Source organism: Papilio machaon, chromosome 5 (genome assembly GCF_912999745.1).
Source record: "Papilio machaon chromosome 5, ilPapMach1.1, whole genome shotgun sequence".
NCBI classification, from domain to species: domain Eukaryota; kingdom Metazoa; phylum Arthropoda; class Insecta; order Lepidoptera; family Papilionidae; genus Papilio; species Papilio machaon.
Window position 1 is genome coordinate 7541818 of NC_059990.1, and position 23486 is coordinate 7565303.

General features: G+C 35.2%; 1 protein-coding gene across 3 annotated transcripts in view; it reads right to left on the bottom strand.

Annotated features, from left to right (window-relative positions):
- Positions 1-23486, bottom strand: part of LOC106710630 (protein scalloped) — an 81333-nt gene that overhangs the window by 18132 nt on the left and 39715 nt on the right. For all 3 annotated transcript variants that reach the window (XM_045677911.1, XM_045677912.1, XM_014502748.2), the window contains one exon: positions 6507-6637. In XM_045677911.1, coding sequence (XP_045533867.1) covers positions 6507-6637 — 131 coding nt within the window. The remainder of the gene's footprint in view (positions 1-6506; positions 6638-23486) is intronic.

Here is a 23486-nt window from a genome sequence, read left to right on the forward strand (position 1 = left end):
TTGTTATTCTTGTATAAGTAAAATTCCTAAAAGCAGAAAAATTTGTGTCTGCAATTTCAGCGAGATTAGAACCAGCAATTAGTACACAAGCGCGGTAAGGTATCACAGTCTTTTATATAGAAGCAGTTGTAGACTATACTGTGAGTAGTGATGCAACGGATGTCTGTTTCCGTTTCCGCAAGTGCGGAAGTTCCGCGTGCTTTTCAACATCCGTTTCTGCTTCTGTTTCCGCAACTTTTATAACGGAGATAAAACGGAATTTTACGACGGCTGAAAGATCCAAATGCGCGGCGCAAGACGCGCAGTCCGTGCGCGGCCTTTCGGCACTTGTTGCATTTGTTTGTTTACGTACTTTTTCGTGAATTTAAGCGCGTAATATTTTCTGCTGCTGTTTGAAACAATCAGTTTCTCTTGCTGGAGTAAACTGTCTAGTTGTTGTCCATATAAAATTTGACAACTGGCAAAATGTGACTATTTCATACTTACGAGTTATTAAATGTACTTTTGAATAAGTGATAACCATGTAATATATCATCATCATTATTATCATCAGGTCACTATACATCCCCACTGAGGGGCTCGGAGCCTACCCCAAATTAGGGGTGACTAGGTCATAGTCAACCACGCTGGCCCAGAGCGGGTTGACTTCACACATATCATTAAATTTTTTCTCAGATATGTGCAGGCAGCATCACTATGTTTTCCTTCACCGTAGGAATGTCGGATAAATGTGAATATCTAAATCGAAAAACACATTGGTACATAGCGGGATTCGAACCTAGGCCCTGCAGATTGCAAGTCAAGTGCCTAATAATTATATCTTTTTCTAATCTAGATTTGGTATTTTTGATACTTAACACATTCACTGTTTACAAAATAAAAAAAGGTAACAGCTGGGAGCCAAAACTTTTTTATGGTGAATTTTTATTTAGTATATTTGGGAGTGTTTGAACATATAGATATATCAATAATGTTTTTTGTATTTGAGCGCTAGGGATGGCAATGGTTTAGTTTATGGAGATATTTGTTCCACGATTGCATTTCTGTGTACTAATATGTTACGAGTACAAGATTTTGACAAAGTCAAGTTTTTCATCAAATTCCAGAATATTGAAACATGTAAGGATACTAATCAAAACCAGCTTTTGTCTTCTCGGTTCAAGATCTTGTAACATTTCATACACACCTACACATACACACACGTATACACACATACAGGACATACATATATTTAAAAAATATGCATACATAACAAAGTTCAGCCATAGCTTCATGTGATACAAGATATTTGTATGTTTGCCTCCGTACGAACGTGGTACTAATCACTACAACACTGTAAAAATGAAACTAATACTCTTTTTCGTTAGTTGACTATATTGCCAGAGTGGCCACACAAAGCAACATGGACTCGCTTCAAACGCCGGTGGCTTACCGGCTACTACAAAGTGAACGGGCCCCTCGCTCGGATCCGAGGGGGAGGCGCCGCTACTAATAGCTCTGCCCATAGGTGGGCACAGTTAATCAAAAAGTTAACTTCGTTAATCGTTAATTCGTTACATAAAAATTTAACTTCGTTAATCGTTAAAGCGTTTAATTTACGAAAATTTAACGCAAGTTAAAGTTAACAGTTAAAGTTAATTTTTGTTTATATTACGAGTATAAGGCGCAAGCGGGAAATGGCCATACGAATAATCTCCGAATCGTATGGACCGATTTTATCGAGAATTTCAATAGAACTTAGGCTATTTTTTACTGCGCTTACGAAATCTCGGGCGATCGCTAATACTATCTATAGTTTAGTTATATAATATACTAAAATATAATTTAGACAATAGGAGCGATGTACTAATGCCTGTTCCATAATAATGACATAGCATGCACTAGTTACACACACTTATATACACACTGACAATGATGGACAATTGACTTTTTCAGTCAATTTTTTTATCGACAATCCGACGTCACGGAATTAGAGAGCTAACTAAATTTAGACAACATAAATTTTCTATTAAACAGTAAGAAGACATGTTATAATATTCAAAAGAAAACAATCAAAACTTTTGTGCAGTATTTACATTTATCTGTTACTATTTGCACCCGGATATTCATTTGCTCATACTCCAACAACTGAACATTTAATTTTATGTATAATTTGGTAATATTTTTTTATTTTATTTTAGCTAAGGGCCCACGAACAGACATCATTTTTTACGTACTTTTTGTTTATTAATATAGATTTATTAATAAAACTTCTAACATCAGAGGAAACTTATTATAACATTGATAAATAAACTATATAACCATAGGTGGGCACAGTTAATCAAAAAGTTAACTTCGTTAATCGTTAATTCGTTAAATAAAAATTTAACTTCGTTAATCGTTAAAGCGTTTAATTTAAGAAAATTTAACGCAAGTTAAAGTTAACAGTTAAAGTTAATTATGGTTTATATTACGAATATAGGGCGCAAGCGGGAAATGGCCATACGAATAATCTCCGAATCATATGGACTGATTTTGTCAAGACTTTCTATAGAACTTAGGCTATTTTTTTACTGCGCTTACGAAATCTCGGGCGAGCGCTAATCCTATCTATAGTTTAGTTATATAATATACTCAAATAAAATGTTGACGATTGGGGTGATGTACTACTGCCTGTACGATATTAATGACATAGCATGCACTAGTTACACACACTTATATACTTCACTGACAATGATGGACACTTGACCTTTTCAGTCATTTTTTTATAGACCATCCAACTTCACGGAATTAGAGAACTAACTAAATTTAGACAACACAAGTTTTCTATTAAACAGTGAGACATACTCGTATTATGGTAATATTCAAAAGAATATCAATCTCAAATAAAATGCAGTAAGAAGAGACATAAACGTAAGTATGTTTAATACATCTCAAATATAAAATGTCACCTATTTACTTCGGCCGACACCGACTGCGAAATAACAATAATTATACAATAAATGTTACAAGAAAGAAGAGAACTTTCTTTAGAGTTTAGAGGGTTTTCATGACATTATTTTGTTACTTTTCAGTGCTTTTTGTTTGAGATTGTTTTTTATGTTATTGTAAAGGTCACTTGTGCCGACGACATTTCATATATTAATTTTAGTATAACACAATTTAACATTATTTCACTAACATAATTATTTTATCTTTTTCCTCATTCTTTCTCGTTTAATCGTATACTTTTTTTTTGTAAACAAACAAATTATCTTCGCTATTGTCTTTGTGCAGCGCACGTGCATCCCCGACCATTAGAAGGGTTGGGGCCATAAATCCATCGAGTTCGTTATCGCATTCTGTGTGCGGGCTGTCCACTTAATCCTTTGGTCATATTTTTAAAATGCAAAATTATTTTTCGTTGACTATGAAGAAGCCCCAAAAAAAACAAACGACGGTAATAAACACCTTAATCCCTTTTGTTTTTGAGGAATGTTTATTGCGTGCACATTTCGTCTTTCGTGTTTTTAAATTTATTTTTCATTGTTTGTTTCTTATCTACGCAATGACAAAAAAATCCTATTTGTACGCTTTTTCAAATGAACCATAAACGATTTTTTTTTTATATTTTTTGCTGTCTTTAAACTTCAATATTAAAATAAACATATTCGTCGCCAACAAAGTTTAGTTGTAATTTAGTTACGACGTTGAAGAGTTATGCACACTTGATTATTTTGATTGCAATTCAACGCAGTGTTTATCTATATATATATAAGTGCACAATTATTGTATTTAGAATAAAGTACTTTCGTACCTTATGTTGGTTTTATAACAAAATCATGTTCTAAAAAAAAGTGATGTTAAATAAATGAAAACCAGTTTTAATGTGAATAAAATGTAATATAGACTTTTCGAGATATTTGTGTAAATGTGAAATAATTAAAAAACTTTGAAGGTGTCTAGCGCCTAAACTTCGCAATATTTGATAGAGGTAAGTTTGGTTAAATCGTAACTATTTTCTAACAAGGATTCTGTGGTACTCTTTTGATCACGTCTTTCCCGGCCGCTTGGTGTATTGTATAACATGCATCACACTCGCTCGTTCTCGTTCTCTCTCGTTCTCGGTCACCATTCGACTCGCCGACGGTCCCCGAACATAGCCGAACTTACGAATGTAGCTTGATGCATAATTTAAATAAAATGACAACACGTCAATAAGTGTCTATTGTTACAATTAACGGACTAAATTAACGGAAGTGAAATTTAACGGAAGTTAACAAGAGCGTTAACACTTTTTGAATTTAACTTAAAAGTTAATCCGTTAAGGAAAATGTTAACTTCGTTAATTAACGATTAACGGATTAACGAGTTAATGCCCAGCTCTGTATATAACCAGTCCAGTGATACATCTCAACGCATCGACTATACAACTGAGATGCCTTCGATAACTTCTATCATCTAATGATTTATCGACCGATCTATTGTTATATGTTAAAACAAGTTAAATTACTCTCAGTGTATAGAGCATAAGTTACACGACATAACGAAAACAACCGATCGCGGGTGATGTCTTCTCTCTTTCTTATCACCTATAAAATCGTTATAGTTAATTAGTAAGAATATTTTTTGAATTATTTTCAACGACATTCCATTAATTTTAAAATAAACTTTCGATATACGTAAAAAAATCGATGTCTTTTTGTAAAGGTCACTTGTGGCGACATTTCATATATTAAATTTAGAATAACACAGTTTAACATTATTTCACTAACATAATTATTTTATCTTTTTCCTCATTCTTTCTCGTTTTGTCGTATACTTTTTTTTGTAAACAAACAAATTATCTTCGCTATTGTCTTTGCGCAGCGCACGTGCATCCCCGACCATTAGAAGGGTTGGGGCCATAAATCCATCGAGTTCGTTATCGCATTCTCTGTGCGGCTGTCCATTTGATCCTTTGTTCATATTTTAGTTGTTGTTAAAATTATTTTTCGTTGACTATGAAGAAGCCCCAAAAAAACAAACGACGGTAATAAAGACTTAAATCCCTTTTGTTTTTGAGGAACGTTTATTGCGTGCACATTTCGTCTTTCGAATTTTTAAATTTATTTTTCATTGTTTGTTTCTTATCTACGCAATGACAAAAAAATCCTATTTGTACGCTTTTTCAAATGAACCATAAACTATTTTTTTTTATATTTTTTGTTGTCTTTAAACTCCAACATTAAAATAAACATTTTTGTCTGCAACAAAGTTTAATTGTATTTTAGGTACGACGTTGAAGAGTAATGCACACTCGATTATTTTGATTGCTATTCAACGCAGAGTTTATCTTTTTTAATAGATTTTGCGTCTCACGTATAACAATTATTGTATTAAGAGTAAAGTGTTTTCGAACCTTATGTTGATTTTATAACAAAGTCTTGTTCTAAAAAAAGTGATGTTAAATAAATGAAAACCAGTTTTAATGTGAATAAAATGTAATAAAGACTTTTCGAGATATTTGTGTAAATGTGAAATAATCAGTAAACTTTGAAGGTGTCTAGCGCCTAAACTTCGCAATATTTGATAGAGGTAAGTTTGTTTAAATCGTCACTATTTTCTAACAAGGATTCTGTGGTACTCTTTTGATCACGTCTATCCCGGCCTCTCGGTGTATTGTATAACATGCATCACACTCGCTCGTTCTCGTTCTCTCTCGTTCTCGTTCACCATTCGACTCGCCGACGGTCGCCGAACATAGCCGAACTTACGAATGTAGCCTGTTGCATAATTTAAATAAAATGACAACATGTTAATAAGTGTCTATTGTAACAATTAACGGACTAAATTAACGGAAGTAGAATTTAACGGAAGTTAACAAGAGCGTTAACACTTTTTGAATTTAACTTAAAAGTTAATCCGTTAAGGAAAATATTAACTTCGTTAATTAACGATTAACGGATTAACGAGTTAATGCCCACCTTTGGCTCTGCCCACTCGGATCCGAGTGGTCAGCAGTGAATGTATTAATAAAGAAATATATTTGTCGTTTATCAACACGAGTGGTTTGGCGAACATTAATTTGTAAATAGTGTAATTTTGTTTCCTGAAAATAAATAAAAAAAAACGTATTTTAACTTATTGCAGCACAGTAAAAATACATATATTGAAGGCTAAAGGACACCGATATCCAATGCCTTAATAAATTAAAAACGAATACAAACTGTTCTTACCAAAAAAAAATTTTGTAAATATGTTTTTTTTTATTATTTACACTTCTGTTTCCGCTTCCGTTTCCGTTTCTGCTAAAATTTATTTTTGACATCTGTTTCCGTTTCTGGTTCCGGTAAGACACTTCCGTTGCATCACTAACTGTGAGGATAATAGTGCACGGAAGGGTAAAAAAGACAGGGCGTGGAAATATGTTAACAAACTGTAGCATTCGGGGTAGTTTAAGGGTTGCTTAAAAAATAGCTTAGTGTAGATTTCATACGTTAAGGATCTCTCGCAGTAACCGCTCTGGGTGTGGTAAGACTTAGGTACTAAGAAATATGATTGGTTACCTTTTCATCGTCACTAGCGTCGCCGACGTCGAGGTGCTTGGCGTCCGGGCCGCCCGAGCCGTTGGTGTCGGGCGCGCCGGCCGCCGCGCTCCACGGGGACGCAATCGTGCCGGCTGCGAGCGCGCCGCTCGCTGAAACAATACAAATACGTTATACTCCGTCTCACACGTTACAATCCATTTCACATATATTGTTATGAAGCCCTGGTATCTTGACCCAGAACTCTCTGTACATCCATTCCTCATTTAAGACGCGATATTTCTTTGCGATCCACGAATAATATTGCCATTGTACAATTCCTTCACACATACATTGCTATGGGGCCTACTTCTCTGCGTAAAAGTAACCGCATAGGACTGAAGCGTCAGCTGTTGTATTGCAGATTTGTAGATATTATCACATCTTGTAGAATGTCTTGTATCAAAAGCATCAACTAACATTTAACTAAGTGAAAAGGTTAATGTTTCATAATACAGGAGATGATATTTCTAAGATCAATACGGACTTAGTTTATTCATTGTTCGATTAAGTGTATGCTCATAGTTTTCATAAAAATATATATAATACTAAAACTTTATTGCAGACACATGGTCCATACAAAATCAACTTAGAAATTAAATAGAATAAATAAAATTACAACATATGTAGACGTGACCACTATATATAATACCACCTGTCCCAAGGTAAGACATATCAGGATAGATAGCTATAGAATTTTTATATGCTAAAAAATACAATCATCGAAACAACTAGTCCTTGTGATGTGAGAACTAAAGGTAACATTATATTATTGTTTCTTCGAACTAACAGAGACATCTTATAACTCTGTTATCTATGAACCCAATGATGAGATTGTTTACGTTTAGATTTATATAAGTTTCGTAGAAGAGTATACACAGGTATTAAATTATGACATTGTTTTTTACCCGATTGACTCAGGATTGATAAGTGAGTGGGTGGTTATGTATGTCAATTCCATTGTAAGCTGTAGCGTAAATGAGTGAACCGATTTTGACGAGTTAGGTGACATTGATTTGTATGTGAATGTCAAAAGGGTAGTCTGTAATTTTAGATTAACAAATAGTGTTAGTCCATTTCAACGTTAAGCATCTTCGGTAGTGTGTATGGTTGTTGAGTGTAAATCTGTGACGTAATCCGTTGTTTGCTTATCCGTTCGGATGCTTGCGTTGTAAACGTTGTGATCGTATTGTGGCTATTGGCACGTTACATTACAACACAACGAGATTTATAACCGTACACTACGTGTAAACTTACTACTGCCCACTATTCCTACTCTGGCTCTACAGTACCTACATTACAAATGTTTAGCTTGATATAGCACCAAAAAGACTCGAGTAATATATTCTTTTACAAAACTAGAGTTTGCAACAGGTTTCAAACAAAAAGTATCAAGTTATAAATTGTACAAAATTTAATTATAAAAAAGAACCGTTATAAATAACCTGGACTCCGAATGATTCACGAGTCAAACAAAAACGCAAAAAACCGTCAACAGAAACTTTCAGAATGTTGGATCTAAAATTTCTTAATACTGAGTATCTTTGTTCCCACAAGATCCGAGAGCGGAGGTCGTAGGTATTCTCGAAATTTTCATATTTACCGTTAGAAATATGCAGGTACGAAACGTTAACAATATAAATATAATATCAAAACGGAGAATTTCGTTATGAAGATCGGATCGGGAGACGGGAGGATAAAATATGCGCCGCCCGCTTGCGAAGCGATGTCCCCCACACTTTATAAATCCTGCGTCGCCTCGTCGCCTCGCCTCGCTTCGCCCACCTTGAGCAAACTAACTTTTATCAAACGACCCAAGTATTTCATCTATTTTTATCTGTTATTAAACAACGACTCACTTAACATTCATACTTTCAATTGGAATCGTTTAAACGAATTTTGTGTTAGCAAGAGATTTATGGGAGCGTTGTTATTGTTTACAAAGACTGTTTGAAATTAAGTTACACAATTTATAAGAATTTGTGGTAAGTCTTTGGAAACAGATTTGTTTACTGTTGGTATGGAATTATTTAAGAACTTTGCCCTCTCCCGTTACATGTTTATTGCAGTATTTTTTATTCTTACGATAGGAAAAGGTTTTCCATTTATATTTACACATTGCCGTCTTTTAGTAATCAATCATTTTCAGTAAATGAAAACAAGTGTATTATTAAAATATTGTTTACTAGATTTGTCTAAATGAAAATGTTTTAAAATGAAGCATAAAGTTAACAATTCGCAACAAAAGGCTAGGTAATTGGTTGCATCGATTTTCTAACTGGTCTAGCGTGTATGACAACAAAGTTAAAAGTGAACGTAACAACTATAACAACCGAGGCGGTGTCCCCGCAGTGTTGTGTCGTGTCGAAAGTCCGGCTGAACGTCGCCCTACATCCACCCGACAAATTTGCACTACCATTATTTACTAGCATTACATTGTAGGACGTTTTACAAGTGGCGTGAATAATAACTGGATTCCTACATACCATTTACAGACATACATAAGTACATAGGTATACATAAGTACCTACATGTGAAATTATATAAAAGAAAGATACGATAGTACTATCTTCATCATACGGAGTCGCAAAAAGTTAATATGTTGGAGTGAGACAAAGAAATATGATTGAACAAACATTGCTCGCTTTGAAAACTGATGTCCGTAGGTTTTAATGGAGGAGCCTAGTCGCTAAGTCAGTAAACGCATCGCATTCATTCATAATGCAATTACAAGACATGCTCGTTTTATGTAATCGTAAAGCTTTATATTGTTTGTTTTAAATCTTTTTTACTGCTGTTATTTTTTGTATGTTTAAATTGCATCATTGTTTTTAACATCGATAAACGCGACAAAGTCGAAATAAGAATAAGACCTTGGTTGGAGAATTATTATCTGTTATTATTGCAAATTCGATCGGTTTATACTATTATCCAATATCCTATTTCTTGTTAAACCTGAACCTGAATAGTGAACCGAGTATAAAGTTCAAGCTATAATGTGGTAGTTGAATAAGGAACGGAAATGCAGATCATCTTTACAGTTACATGCGGCCAGCACATACCCTGCGTTGCTAGAAACAGGTTAGCATTCGCTGGAAGTAGCGGAATTTTTTTAACCTACATATCCTCAATTAGCCTATTATAACCGTAATAGGATTTTCTTTAACTCTAGCTAGTCGTCATTTATGGGGATTTTCCAAAAGGATTCTTGTGACGTCAGCTACAGCTATGCAATTGATTAATGACTATTAGAATTGCCGATAAGTAGCTTTATTTTCAAATCTGAGATTATCCAAGTTTTATAGGTACTTTATAGTCGGAAGACATCCCATATATCGTTAAAATTCTCCGTTCTCTTCTTCCCTCAATTAGAATCTCGTAATTTTGATATAGCGTTTATTCATCGGAATATACGAAAAACTTTTCATCGGCTACAAACATTCAATCATTTCGTATTACTAAACAATATCTTAATTTAAGAATACTAAAATCTAGTAATTGCTAATACAAAAAGCTTACTCACAACCATTAATTAATAAAGGAAAATCTTCACATACAGTAGACACGGTCCTTTTGTCATTGCAGACCCCAGCGAGGGTTCCACTTATTGCGGACACTTGTCATATCAACACAATGCGAGCGCCGAGAGGGGTGCTTTATTATTTTAATTATTGCAGTCGCGATGCGCCCTCTGTGAGCGACCGCGGCGGTGCCGTGCCGGCGCGGCGCTTTGATGCGGCCTCGAATTAGCAGCTGAATTGTTGTAATTGAACACCCTCCACTCCGTACTTATTAATCAGCGCTAATGCTCATTGCCGTTTCGATGTCTAGTTCATTTATTAAACCAACGCTTATTGCCAATTAGTTTTCAGTTCATTGTCTCCTCTATTTAGCAAATTAACTCGTTACATTAAATTGCATAAATGTCAATTTTGTCATAACTATGTCATATACGACAATGTCAACTGACGACAAACAAATGTAAGGCTTTGTCGTAGTCGACGCTGACAATCAAGTATTGTAAAAATTATATTGTATCTCAGTTAAAAAGATACAATTTTTCCATACATTTCCTAAAAAGAAACTTTTTTTATACCAGGCCATAATAAATAATATGTGTTGTGTCGGACGAACGTAAACGAGGCTCGTTAATCTTTTCACTGTCAGATCTGTGATCAGTGAGATGCGGCTCCAAGCGGCTTTGAGTGCAACGGCTGCAACGCTCGACTTAATGTTTCAATTCATGGACCTTCGCCGACAATCACTAAAAACATCAATATTCATACGTCCATTCCTTTATTCTACATCATCGGCAAAACAAACAAATTATGCAGAACACCTACATTATACAAAATAAGCATCATTTAGAAGTCGATTTTGTATTTAATTACAATTAATAAAGTATTATCAAGACCACTGGCGTTCCCATCTTTATGAAATAAATATTTACTACCCAGATTAATAAATACATTTGGGATTTGTAGACATAGTCGTCATTGATTTACTATCTCTGATACATCGCATCTCAATCATGTGAACCTACATCAGCAGTTATTAAGGACGTCCTGTCATCGTCTCTTGGATTAGAGATTGCGGGTTACAAGTTGCGACTAGTATTAATCCAATAATACTTTTCCTTCCTCAATCCAATAATACGGCGCCTGAGAAATTCTATGTCCATGTTTAACACGGTCACTAGGAATTACTATGTATTAGTATTGTTCCACTCATTACAGATATACAGTACAGATTATAAAAAAAAGTTCTATTGTTAACTAGACTTGTTCAATAATCAGGACAGGTTGAAGGTTTCTAAACAAAATTACACTGTTTATAAATGCCTGAAAAACTGATTGTCATGATTAACTTTATACTCAACCCTTAATATAAATTTTGTCACTTAAAAGTAGAGTATTTCGATGACTTGTAACTTTATATAGGCTATAGGCACTTAGATGAAACGTGAAGTCTTTGTGATTGACCTACTTTCTATTAAAAAAGTCTTCTCCATGCTAGAAATAGAACATTAATGATTTTTCCGCTATTTTCAAGACAGTGCATTTTAATACATTTTTTAAAATCTAATTATTCTCTTAAGTTGCAACTTAAAGGCTATAAATTAATTATATATTCAACCAATTAACACATTAAGTAAACAATCTCCAAACGTTAAATATTATTAAGACATTAATAATAATTATTATGCTAAGAGTAATTTACTATTTGTGATTATATTCAACTCTTAAACATTATAATGGATTAAGAAGTATGAATCGAGCTTTACTTGAGTTCATAATATCACGTTCGAGTGGTTAGTTACCTGTATTGATCATACAACGGAAATGCTGTGCTGTTACACAACTGACGGTCTAACTGCTATTATGGACTCGAGTAGTTAAGTTTATTAATTTACTAGCTGTCGCCCGCGACTCCGTCCGCGCTGAATTAAAAGACAAATTTACGTAATAAGTAGCCTATGTGTTCCTTCAGAATATGTTCTACATCTGTGCCTAATTTCATTCAGATCAAAATCCGTTCAGCCGTTCCAGAGATACCTTCAAACAAACATCCATCCATTCATCTAAACATTCGCCTTTATAATAGTATGATTGTTTCTTTTAAGTACACCTATCTATTACCATATAAAAACATTTTGAACAGGAAGTTTTCACTGGTCCTTGTAAATAAGTCTTAGAAAAATAAACTTGTAATTTGATTGCATGAGCTCATTATAGCTCTAATGGCGTAGTCATATGTTAAAACAAGTAGCTAATAATGTAAGCAGAATATAGATCAAAAATAATCTTATATAAAACTAGTTGTCGCCCGCGACTCCGTCCGCGCGGAATAAAAAAACAACTTAATAAGTAGCCTTTGTGTTCTTCCAGACTATGTTCTACATCTGTGCCAAATTTTATCAAGATCCGTTCAGCCTTTCCAGAGATAACTTCAAACAAACATCCATCCATCCATCCATCTAAACATTCGCATTTATAATATTCGTAAGATCGGAAAAATAACATCTTACTCTACGGTAAGCTTCAAACACTTGTAAATAGCAGCAACAGTGATATGTTTGGCATCAATTGTACATCTAAACGTCCGAAATAAATATTGATGATTTACTCTGTATCGATAGCAATTTACACACGTTTAGTAAATAAGATAATTAACGCTATCCACGTAGCTACAGGCCGCAAGCGCAGTGCTAATGCAAGTGTTTACTACGAAAACGTCGACAAAAAGTGAGCGCTTGTCCTCTATTGGAGCGGCTTGTACACGCGCACGCGATTCCTGTTACAGGAATGCATTTAATACCAACGTCGGAATAATGCCGGTAATTTAGCAGCATGTGTATAGTCCCCTTTATTTCTCTTTATCGCATGTCATTAAGGACCTATAAAATTTGTCGGCTTTGTTTTTTCGCTACCCGCTGTGTTTGAACCACTGTGAAATGTATGTCGCTTGTGTTATGTTTGATGTCAAATATGTAGGAAATTTAGCGATGTAACAATGTTGTAGCAATTTATTTAGCAAGACCAGCGAACGACAAATAATGTAAACAAACATTAATAATTTAAATGACTTTTTGCTTCAATAGCTTTTAAAACAATATTTATTATTTTTAGTTTTGGGGCAATTTAATAATGTAATTTTATAACGCGTTGTAGCAAACGCTAAATCACATGACCCTGACAATTATTTATATCCGAATACATTTAAAACATAGTAGTCTTTACGCAATGTAACATGTTACACTTCGCGTTCGCTGTTCCAAACATCCATCATGCTCGTTGAACCAAAAAAACTTTAGCATATTGTCGAAAGTTCGTTGTAGCGAGTTCAAAATTCAAATAAAGTGCAGGAGCGGGTGGAAATAGAGAAATGATTTCCGTATGGGTTGTTTCGACGGGCTGGGGAGGTAGGGGTGAGTCGGGCCACCTGTGAACACGAGGGTTCGGCGCCAAAGTATGTTAATTAATTTTCGGTTGACCGTCCACTGTTATACGGACGCTCGAATCTCTCGCGCGCGGTTACCCGGCATTTTGTTATATCGTATGACCTTTCTGTTAGCATTTCTAATTATATCACCGTGCTTTATTTTCATTCCCTTTTTTATTTTCAACTTTTGTGTTTCATTCCTAACTCTAAAATGATTCATGTTTTACAACGTTTTTACTTTTATTATCTCTTTTTTATATCATAAGGTAGCAAACAAGTAAGCGGCCTCCTGAATACGCCGAAACAGCGAAGCGACCGCTGCCCATAGATATCCGCAATTACAAATACATTGCCTACCTTTAATTAACGAAGGAAGAAATGCACAGAAAACGGATATATCCTCTTCCTATGCGTGCTCTCCTCCTTCAAATCAACTTGTCCTTTTATTTTGACTTGTAATTTTTGACAATAAAACATTATAGTAATTTATCTTTATGTTAGTAGCATTTAATGTAAAGACTTTGCCTCACTTAAGACTTGACTTACCGACCTGTATTAAGCCATAGCACTCAATCGTGTGACCTAATTGATATGATATTAAATCGATAAGAAATAAATTCGAACGTGACTCGATTTTCAGAGGCGGACTCGATTAATTATTCATCGAAATGGGCTCGCCATTGAAGCGGTGTCCGATATGGGGCGCGTGGGTACTGCTACCTGTATACCTGATACATCGGAGATTGATTCGCGACGTTAGCTCGGATGCGCGTGCTACAAAGATGTTTATCACGCGGCGCGAATGTTTACAAACTGGCCGCGACGTGCGGAGACAGGCCACGTGGGGAGACAGGGTTGCCATACGAGATATCATCAATTACTCCAACGACATATTGCTAACTTTTTGTATACGTGTTATATTTTATTCATACTTATTATACATTACAATTTCTTCAAGTATGTTGTTAGCATGTTTTTGTGCTAAAATCTAAAGGAGGATAATTATATACTTGTACAAAAAAATTATTTATTCCCCTTCATATAATAACGAAATCACAATTATCACTGTCATGAACCTACAATACCTTTCCTTTGTTGTACTTGCACGTCTTTTTTCACGACATCGTTGATCTATATTTATAGATCAAGTATAGGTTTAATCCTTATAAAGCTTGTATTACCAAAACCTGCCTCCACACAACCTCTACAGTAGCACAAACCAGTAATACTTGCATTATATTAGCGCGATAACATTATGCAGGCATACATAACGTGAGCTCGTGTACCACAGATAATATTAGACTCCTGGCGCGAAACATGATAAATCGATCTTTAACAACGGCTATAAATTGAAGTCGTACAAACAAAGGCATTGCAACACTAAATGCATTGGAGGATGAACTTGAACCTTTAATTAGTGATTTTGACGTGTAAGGGACGCTAATGAGCCATTTGAGAAACACGATCTCGATCAGTTTTGGTTTTTGTCTGTTGCCGCCATTTTTTTTAGCGCTGCAAAGCGACCGCATGGACGAAGATAATCATGGGAGCGCACCCCTGACTCACTCGTACACTAGTGCCAAGTAAGCATTACGACGAGAATAAAGCTGTATCAATTCGCATAGTCATGCTAATAACAACTGTAATGCGATGTAATAAGATCGAGAACGAAACGCGATCAACTAAACATAGACTCAAATGAATCATCGGCCGGTTCGCCAGCTGCGAATTAAGGTTCGTATTGCAATATTCTCGGCGAATAGCGCAGCTCCTCTTACATTATGAAACGTAATAAAAACAATAATACGACGCGTTGTGGCGGACGTACTGAGTTCGTTTTTGTTTACTATGCTACACCGATTGAAGATTCATATCGGATTATACTTTCACTAATAAGCGTATTTAAATAAACATGTATGTCGGGTATCGTTCAAGCGAATATTCGAGAGTATTACAGTTTGCGGTATAGCGGGAGTTTATCGGCGCTAAACAATTCGCTCAGTATCGATGTAGGGTAAACTTTGAGATTGTCTTTAATGTTTACCCACTTGTGTTGAGATGCAGAGCATTGAAAGGAGTCGCGGGAAGTGACGTGCGCGTGGCGAGGTGCCACCACCGCCGGCGTGAGGTAAACAATGCATGGAAATATCTACGCGTACGTCTTGTACCAGGCAAATAATAACGCTGACGTACAACAATACGCCAGATTAACACAGCTGTACAACTTGTAACTAATAGAGTAGACTTTAAATAGGGGAGGAACGGCATCGGATTTTTTGTACAAGCAATTTTTGAAAATTTATTAATTTATGTTCTTAATGGAGGACAATAGCAACGTTAAGGCACCTTAAGTGAAAGGGAATGGAATTTTTAGTTTTAATTAGATTTAAATAAATAGAAAGGAAACATTAAGAAATGAAAAGGCGAATGAATATACGGGTTAAAAACAAATTCGTATTCCATTACAAAATTTAATCGTAAACGTACTAAAATCAGTCTATCAAAACACGCAATATAGACACAATATACCTTTCATCTGTCCATTGCGTGGTAGAGGGGAGCGGCGGGTAGTCGCTGAATGGCCCAAAGTTGTGTTGATCTCACGGGTCAGATGTCAAGTGGCACTAACAACTCAACTACTGGCTTCAAGTACCGGGAAGTTGATTTACGAGATACTTTGAATTCATAGAGAGCATGTATAATGTATTCAAATCCTTTTATAATGCAAAATATTGCTGTTTTCAATTTAGTTTCACGACCACTATTAGCCAATATATAGCCAGAATCTAAAACTAAAAGGACTAAGAACTTGGACATCGATATATTGGCAAACAGTATTATTAAGCTGAAAGTTATCTATAAATCAGATATGTTTATTACGAATAGTAAAGTTTAGGCTTTGAATTTACGTGCATTAATTTATTTAAATTCTAATTAAATGCGTAGAATTGAAATAAATAAAACGATAAATTATTGACTTTGGTAAGATGTCAACGACTATTTAATGAAACATAATCTACCATTGCCTACATCAAAAAACCTAGACACACAAGTTGAAACAGGTTTTAGAAAAAAACATATGAGAACACCTGTTCAAAACGCCCATTGCCACATATGGACACTGCAAAACGAATATTTGCAAGTTTTTATTCTTACTAATAAAGTATAACAAAGCTATAATTACACTAAGTAGTTTTTGTCGTCCATTATTGTATTTTTATTCAGCAAAAGCTGATTTTATCTCATAAAATGTTATGGGTCTAACAACAAAAAATTTAAGATAGTGTTTCAATTATATTAAAGTAATAAATCAACACGAGCGGGTGAGCCGTGTTGCTTTCTGTATATAAATATCATGTGTAACCCTACTGAATATAAAGTAATACTTCATAGCACATAATGTACGGCGTATGATGGCTACTGGTAATCGTCGGGTGTTCCATGCTGCGCTTATTAATACGTTTATTAATCGATCCGCACTCACTTAACCATATAAAATGAAGCGGATTTGTAATGGTAACCCAGTTTTACTTTTCCTTCATTTCTCTATAACACGAAGTTCTTCTTTCTTCGTTTATATTTCAATAAATAGCCTTAGATTTGCACTAATATTTAATCGACTCATTGTTAATATTTTGTTACACTTTTATAAGTCTATCTAAATATTTAAATCTTTATCATCATCAGCTCACTATACGTCTCCACTGAGGGGCTCGGAGTCTGCCCCAAGTTAGAGGTGACTAGGCCATAGTCAACTACGCAGGCCCAGTGCGGGTTGGTTAACTTCACTCATATCTTTGAATTTCTTCTCAAATATGTGCAGGTTGTATCACGATGTTTTCCTTCACCGTAAGAACGTCGGAAAACGTTTAAAGCTTATAACCACGAGATATGCTTAAAGCTGCTCAAAATTTCTTATTATCAAATACATCATTGATTTCATTTATTTAATCAAGAACAACGTAGGAAGTCCATATAGAAACCATGCCTAATTCTACAATGGTCTTACATAAATGACTGAGTTTTACGAAACGTCCAAGCGGCAGGCTGTGTGGCGCAAACAAGCGTCAGTGCGAAACGGAGATAAGAGAGGCGTGCGCACCGTACAATCATACCGATCATTTAGCATACAAACTGTAATTAGCACTTGTAATCATGCTCTAAGAAAGATTTAGAAGTGCTTATTTTCACAATAAAGATCTAAAGCTTATAGATACATTGAATCTTATTTATTTGCTATCCCAAACTAGCCAATTTTAATGAAGCTTTCATTTCAGTATTACGGCACTGGTCCAGAACAAGTAATTTTTCTTTATTAGGTTTTGCAAAGAAGAAAGAAAGAAAGATCGAAAAGAGATAGTTAAATTCAATTAGTTCTATACATATAAAAAAATTGGAATGTCTGTATGTAATATCGAAAAAATATTATATTCTTACACATGATGGATTTATGTTGCAAATAACGAAAAAACAATTAATAAAATTTTTTGTCCGTCTGTCTATTTGCATGTATGTCTGTTCGCAAGGCCGCGTTTGTTCCGGGTAATCTCCGAAACGTCTGGACCAATTTCACAGAAAACAAAGTGCCTGATTTATATAGAAAACATTCGTGTCTTCCAGAATAGATGCGATTAAATATTTACTTATCTACTTCTAAATTATTGTACTAAAACGAAATACACAATCATAATGTTATAAAAAAAGCCTTATAAACTTTAGAGTTCAACAAACTGACATCAATTTCTTTTTTGGTATGTATTTTTTATTTGCACTAATATGCGTCTTTTAAAATGAAATTATAAACACAGTAGCTTACTTCTGCTAAAAATGTAATAAATTGATGTTATTTATTTCTCCATACACAGTAAATAAACATGTTATTAAAATTTTGTCTTGACGTCAGAGACCGAGCTTCTGTATACTCCTATTATCATGAATGTTCTTTGCTATTTGAAATGAAAGTAGGTACTTATTTTAGTTGTTTACCCTGTATATAATAAAAGGTGTGAAGTATTTCCATTGCAGAAGGGTGTGACGCAATCCATTCCATCCGCAACTGTCACACTACGCTGAACATTTAGGTCCAATGCATCCTAACAGCATGTAGATCACCTCATGATTACTATATAATATAATAGCTATATAATGATTTTATATGTATGTGTTTGTGTGCGTTGCTGCTGATCTTAATCAAGAAGTTAAAGTTACGGTTAAGAATATGTAGGCTTAGTGAGAGTTTAATATAAACCTAAATAATATTGAAATTTTATTTTGTGTTCAATCAGTTTATAACTTTTATTTGGCCTTGCTAAATTTCCCTAGTAATGAAGTAAACAATGTTTTTTCGCAAATGAGCTAGCGCTTCCGAAAAAACGCGAAAATGCTTTAACAACTATCTTTGTCACAGACAAAATTTGTCACAACTCGTTACTATTTTAGCCATATCAATAACTAATAACGAATTATAATTTAATATTCATTGTATACGTGTACGAAGGAATTCTAAAAACTCGACCCATTGAACGTTCGGAGGTTTATATTCCCGTCGCGTCCAGACTTCGATACGTGACCTGAACTCTTTCCTATTGTGCTACAATATCACACGACTACGTCAAAAACAATGAATTCACGACCGACGCGACCGCTGTGCGTGAGCCCACATCGCTCGATGGAATATTGAGTAACAGTAATATATTTAAGGCTCCGGTGTTAGTCGTCTTAGACTTACAACGAATATAATATACCTAATTGAAGTTTAACAATATAGTAATAAACGTAAATCTCTGCGTCACATCGCTCAGTAACTCGGTAATCGCTTTCGTAATTTGTCGGCGTTTGGTTTTTTTAACGCTTTGTTATCGCGTCACGTAAAGTTCTGTTCGAAAGAGGAAACAATACTGGATATTTTTGAATCAAGTTAATTTTCGACATAGAAACAGCCGGTATTTTTGTATCGCACCTTATGTTAGCTTTGTTACATAGTTGGTATATCGCTCTCAAGAAATTTGTGGGTTTTTTTATTAAAACAAAGAACCATTCATATAAGTGTGATGAATGAAAGTACGAGTAGACCTATTCCCCAAACACGTCATATTCAAGTCAAGATTTTTGCCTCTCTGAGTGAAGGTCATAATTATGTAATACCATAGCACGTAAAACATAAAAGCAAAAAACAGCACGTTCTGTTTATTTGTATAGTTATATAGATGATGCAGTAGTTTCTTTACAGCGCAGAGTGCACGTAATGAAGGGAATCCGGGTGCTTTGGCTGTATCAAGGTGCGTTGATAATCGAATTAATTTGCTATGCGGTGCGGACGATGTTGCCGACAGACGGTTTAACTTAGTTTATGAGTATGCCGGGTACACTAGGCGCAACAAGTTCGCTCCTACCGTCTTGAGTGCTTTGAAATCGGTTAAGCCGCATCGAGCCGCTCGAGTGCCGCACTGTATAGTTTGAAACGTTTCCTTCGGGCTCCAACAATGGATGGCTTTAATTGTTAAACTAGAACTTCTTGTAGTTTACAACAAGTTATAGATTTCATAATGTTGTTAAATAAGTAAACTATTTCTAAATAGACATGTCTGTGTTTTATTTATAAGATTAAATAAACAAGTCTTTATAATTTTAAATAAGATGCATCTTATTGTTCATATCTTTAGAACGACATAGAGAAAAATAAATTAATCCAAGACACAACTTAGACATAAATAGTAGCATCGGTCAGAGCAGGCAATTGATTATGCGGATGCGTGTCATAAAGATCTTTATGAGTGATAGTTGTGGTGCAATTAGCACCGCCAGTGTTGTCACTCAATTGCCGACAATTCGCGTCAGTTCAACGACCCGCTAGTACAATCAAGAAAGCTCATATCATAATTGTTTTAATATTTCCGCCATAACTTCGTCATTCGCTTATTTCCTTTTGTAGATTGAATACGATACGCGGCAGTAAACTAAAACTTAACTACAGCTAATACGGGTAAATCACAGCTTACATAGCCTTATATCGCGACCGACTTGATCGCCTAGATTTCACAATAACATGGTTCTGTAAGGTAAAATGTATCTTACTATTATCGACATTGATTTTAATTCTGTATGACAATATAATAAAGCTACTAATCAAAACGGATCACTCAGCAATACAAACAACTTATGAATGCTATAAAGGTTGCCGTCTAACATTTATTATGTTATTGTGCTGTCATAATGTTTACGCAGCGTTTAATAGCGGGTACAAAAAAAGCAGTCGTAACGGTGCCTATTAACATTAATATTTGGATTGCCAACACGGTGACACATCGAGAGCTGTTAAGATTCTCACAGTAATTATCTGGTTATAAATCAGTGTAATAATATTTCTCGTCAGTATCACGTATAATTGGATCGCAATGCGAGTTGACTCTATGCGGAAGAACGGTAGCTACATCTCTCGTTACATTCTGTGTCTAATTCCGAGAACGTCATGGGAATACGAAGTGTTAGTGAGCTTGAATCGAATGCGTTGGTTTATAATGAGACAATGACGTCTCCAAATGGTTGATATTTAGCGTTGACTCCGCCTTTAAGAGTGTCTAAGCATTGTTAAGCCAGGTCAAATAAATATCTATATATATATATATTAAAGGAAGTTGTGTTAGTTACACTATTTATAACTCAAGAACGGCTGAATCGATTTGACTGAAAATTGGTGTGCAGGTAGCTTAGAACCAGGAAACGGACATAGGAACTTTTTTATCTTGTGTGCATTTTTTTTATTCCGCGCGGACGGAGTCGCGGGTAGAAGCTAGTTACATATAAATACTTATTAACAAAAAATAAATAGGAATAAACTTAGTTGAATAATAATTAAGTACAGTAAACACACAGAAGACACAAAGGAGCAGCATTTGTCTTAACGCGGTCGAGTTAAACAATAACAAAGCGAGGGAAACCGCTCGAAGGAGAAGAAAAAAGTTACAAAATATTTCCATTGAAATTAACCGAGCGCGAGAGGTTAAGTGAAAAAGTCGGAACAAAGGCGGGCTGGGTCGGCGCGCTATTTAGTATGCATTTGGAAAGGAGCGGAGGCGAGAGTAATAAGTTTGAGGCGGCGATTTGCATAGATTGTGGCGCTCGGCCGCGCTGGCGGACGTTCGGTGATTTACTCCGCGTGGGCGAGCGCTGATACCACTTGTCTTACATACGACTACTGCCGACGTTACCTAGTTGAGCCAGCACCCGGCTGTGGTTACGATACACTAAACTCCTAAAAACAGCGATTAATTTAATAACTAGACTTTAAAAGTAGTTTTCAGATGTAAAACCAACTGTTATTTAGGCGACTCACAAATGTCGAACATGAATGTATGCAATACAATTTATGTAAGCCCTTTCATTTATTAATCCTAATGTTTTCTTTCAATTTTGATTATTAGACAGTACTAATTCCTATAATTCATTCAGTGATTCTCAAAAGTTGAATAAAGTACCAATTAATGGCAATGATCACTTGTTGCTGTAAGATTGAAAATTATAAGTTATTTTCAAGCAAATTAAGAGCCAAAGGTTCTGATAGTTCATCTAAACAATGAACCGCTCTTTAATCATATTCATTCTATTAAAATAATAATTTAACAGTTACTTCATAACTCTTATGTATACGTAAATAACGTCGATCTATTGCCTTGCGTATGGAATAGTGTTATAATAAGTAGTAGTCGATTAGATGCTGACAAAAACAACAATTCAGTGTCCGTTCAACACAAGCAGGGCCTTGGAGCTCCTACATTATGTTCTCAATCGAAATATAATTACAGGCGCACATTTCACGCTGCCCTCTCGCGTGTCAAGGCGACGTGTTATTACAACTTTTAATTGAAATAATTAACATGAATTAGAACTGTGTAATAGCTTTTATTTCAATTTCTATTATTCAAACAGATCATTTAATAAAAGTGTGCGTTATTCATTTTCATTTATTACTATGCAACAACATGGCAGTGTTGTGAGAAATGGATAAGTTAATAATACAAATAACTAGGATAAGAGAGTCACGATCGAGCCAAGTGTGTGGTCAGAGACAATTTCGTCTGTATCCATTTACTCATGTCACTAGTGGCCAAGGCGATACACACATACCGCAGATAGTTCATTTTTATAAACTTTTATTTAGTGTCACCTGTCTCGATTTTTGTCATCAAATATTGTAAATTACTTCCCGGGGATCGATTGTGCTGAATTTTTGTATACATGTTTAAATTACGTAACAATGCATTATTATGATGCTAATCTGATGATGTAGCTGGAAGGTGATCATGAGAACTTCGAAATGAAACAACACAACCTCATCGAGGAGGGTTCGTTTTGAACATTTTTAATTATATTATTTACAAGATCATAATAAAAGTAAGATTTTAAAAAGGTTTTTTTGGTGTTAAGACTAAGAATATGCTACTTAATTATTGTACGACACAAGTACTATACTTACATGCGTCAAAGAAAAATTCTTCGTTTGTCTGTTCTACGTTACTTATGCTTTGGTACACGTGACTAGCAAAACAAACAACAGAGATAGGTCGTCGCAGGTTACATTAAAATGCCTCGACCCGAGCTCAGCTTTGTCGAGGTACAGACCCATTCACGAGGCTACACAATGAAAGCCGAGGGGGCCTGCTTCTGTTTAAATTGCACTCATTTACCGGCGCGCGAAATGTTGCTGTTGCGACGATTAGCAGGATTCCAGGCTCGTTGCTATAAAACATAAACGCTTAAAAAAGTACGCAACGGACGCATGTATGCGGCAAATACCCACCGCGTTCGTTCATGTCGCTTCACCATATAGAGCGACGCTCGATGCAACAGCCGCCCCTCGAGAGATAATCATCACACTTTTTGCAATGTTCAACAACGACTCAGTTGTTTCACTCCGGACTTGCAGACTAAAAATCGGAGTTCGATTTCGATAAAGATAGTAGATGCAACGTCACTAAAACTCAATGGTAGTAAACGTGTTACAAATTTGTTTTATTTACATAC